The following is a 1,883-nucleotide window of genomic DNA, read 5'->3' on the forward strand; positions in this document are numbered from 1 at the left end:
AATATAATTATTTTTAAAATTTTTTTAATATAATAAATTTTAAATTTTAAACTCAAATGTTAAAATAAACTCCATTTATAATTTCCCCCTCAAGTCTCAAAGAGGGTTTGCAGTTGCGCAGTTGCACTTTCGGGAACCACCCACGAAACTCAACACAATAGTAGTTCACTATCCAAGTGGAATTCAAAAAGTTCCATAATTACATCCTGAAAACAAACAGTGCCCTCACGGCCGCAGAATTAGTCCTTTGACTTTGAATTCTTACTCGATCCAACGGCGGATAATGAAACAGAATTGTTTAAGCGAAAAGTGGAAAACGACAAACAAAATTTCAGTAAAAAAAGAGAAGTGGATAGGGAAAGCACGAAACTTCCTTGCGCCTCCTACGAACCTCGTTACGAAAGTCCGCCATTTCCCTCCCTATAAATACCCCTCCACTCCATCCCTTCCACTCACCAATTCACTCTCTCTCTCCTCAACTTCTCTCTTTAAAACGAATATTGAAGATTTTTCACCGCTCATCAAGCTCAGGCATGGCGAGCTTTGACGAAGTCTCGAAGCTTCAATTCATCAAGCAACACCTCCTCGGAGATCTCTCCCCCATGAGCACCAATTTCTCATTTGGACAGCTACCTAATTTTGCTCCGCAGAACCCTAATTTCTTCGAATTCAATTCGGATATCGAATCGAAACCTGAAATTCTTGACCTACTAACACCAAAACCGTTCAATTTGACCTCGCAGTCGAGCGAGAACTCGTTTGAATTCGAATCTAAGCCTGAAATTGCCGATTCGTTCGAATTCGAGTCGAAGCCCCAGCGATTACCTCCCAAACCCGGATTCGACCCAAGCTCGCCGTCGAACCGGAAGCGGTCGCTAAAGATCTCGCTGCCGGAGAAGACGCAGTGGATTCAGTTTGAGGCGGCGACGAATCCGGAGCCGGCAGTACAGGAACAACCGGCGGCGGCGGAGAAGGAGAAGAAGCATTACCGAGGGGTTCGGCAACGGCCGTGGGGGAAATTCGCGGCGGAGATACGAGATCCGACCCGGAAGGGAACTCGGGTGTGGCTTGGGACTTTTGACACCGCCATTGACGCCGCCAAGGCTTACGACCGAGCCGCCTTCAGGCTTCGCGGCTCCAAAGCGATCCTCAACTTCCCGTTGGAAGCCGGGAAGTCGACGTCGATCGGAAACGGCGGCGACGGCGGCAAAACTGTTGAGATGAAACGGCGTCGTGAGGAGGAGGAGGAGGAAGTGAAGACGGTTGTGGCGGTGAAGAAGGAGAAGTTGACGGAGAGTGACGATGCTCTCAGTTACTTGAGGGATATGCCGTTGACGCCGTCGAACTGGACGGCCGTTTGGGACTCTGACGTTAAGGGAATCTTTAGTGTTCCACCGTTGTCGCCTTTATCTCCACTGCTTATGGTTGTCTGAAGAATTTCCGGAGAAAAAAACAAAAATGAAAGTGTTTTCCCATGTTGTTCTTATAAATGTATATATGGCTGCCAAATTCGTTTATTTTCAGCAACGGAGAGATTTTCTTTGATTTGTTCAATTTTTTGCTTCATTTGTGTCTCAGCTCTTTCATTTGCTCTTTTTGATGTATTGAAAATTTTGCCGTGTGATTTTCTACGATTCAACTCTTAAGAAGCGAGACAAAACAAAATATAATGGATGCGTTTAGAATTAATTTTTAAAATATTTTTTGAGACGTAAAAATAAAAGTGATTTATAATTGTGTTTGTTTAATAAATATTTTAAAAATAAAAATAAAAATAAAAAATAGTAAAAATAATTTTTGTAGGAATTAAAAAATAATTAAAAATTATTTTTTTTGTTTTTATTTTTTAATATTTATTAATAATATTATAATATATTAATTAA

General features: G+C 41.7%; 1 protein-coding gene across 1 annotated transcript; it reads left to right on the forward strand.

The window, feature by feature from the left end:
- Positions 1-459: 459 nt before the first annotated feature.
- On the forward strand, positions 460-1,554 carry LOC21383880 (ethylene-responsive transcription factor 6). The gene has a single exon (XM_010109449.2). It carries the CDS (start codon positions 534-536, stop codon positions 1,431-1,433), a length of 900 nt encoding a protein of 299 aa, XP_010107751.1. The 5' UTR covers positions 460-533; the 3' UTR covers positions 1,434-1,554.
- The last annotated feature ends 329 nt before the right edge of the window (positions 1,555-1,883 follow it).

Source organism: Morus notabilis, unplaced genomic scaffold (genome assembly GCF_000414095.1).
Source record: "Morus notabilis unplaced genomic scaffold, ASM41409v2 Scaffold10079, whole genome shotgun sequence".
Lineage (NCBI taxonomy): Eukaryota > Viridiplantae > Streptophyta > Magnoliopsida > Rosales > Moraceae > Morus > Morus notabilis.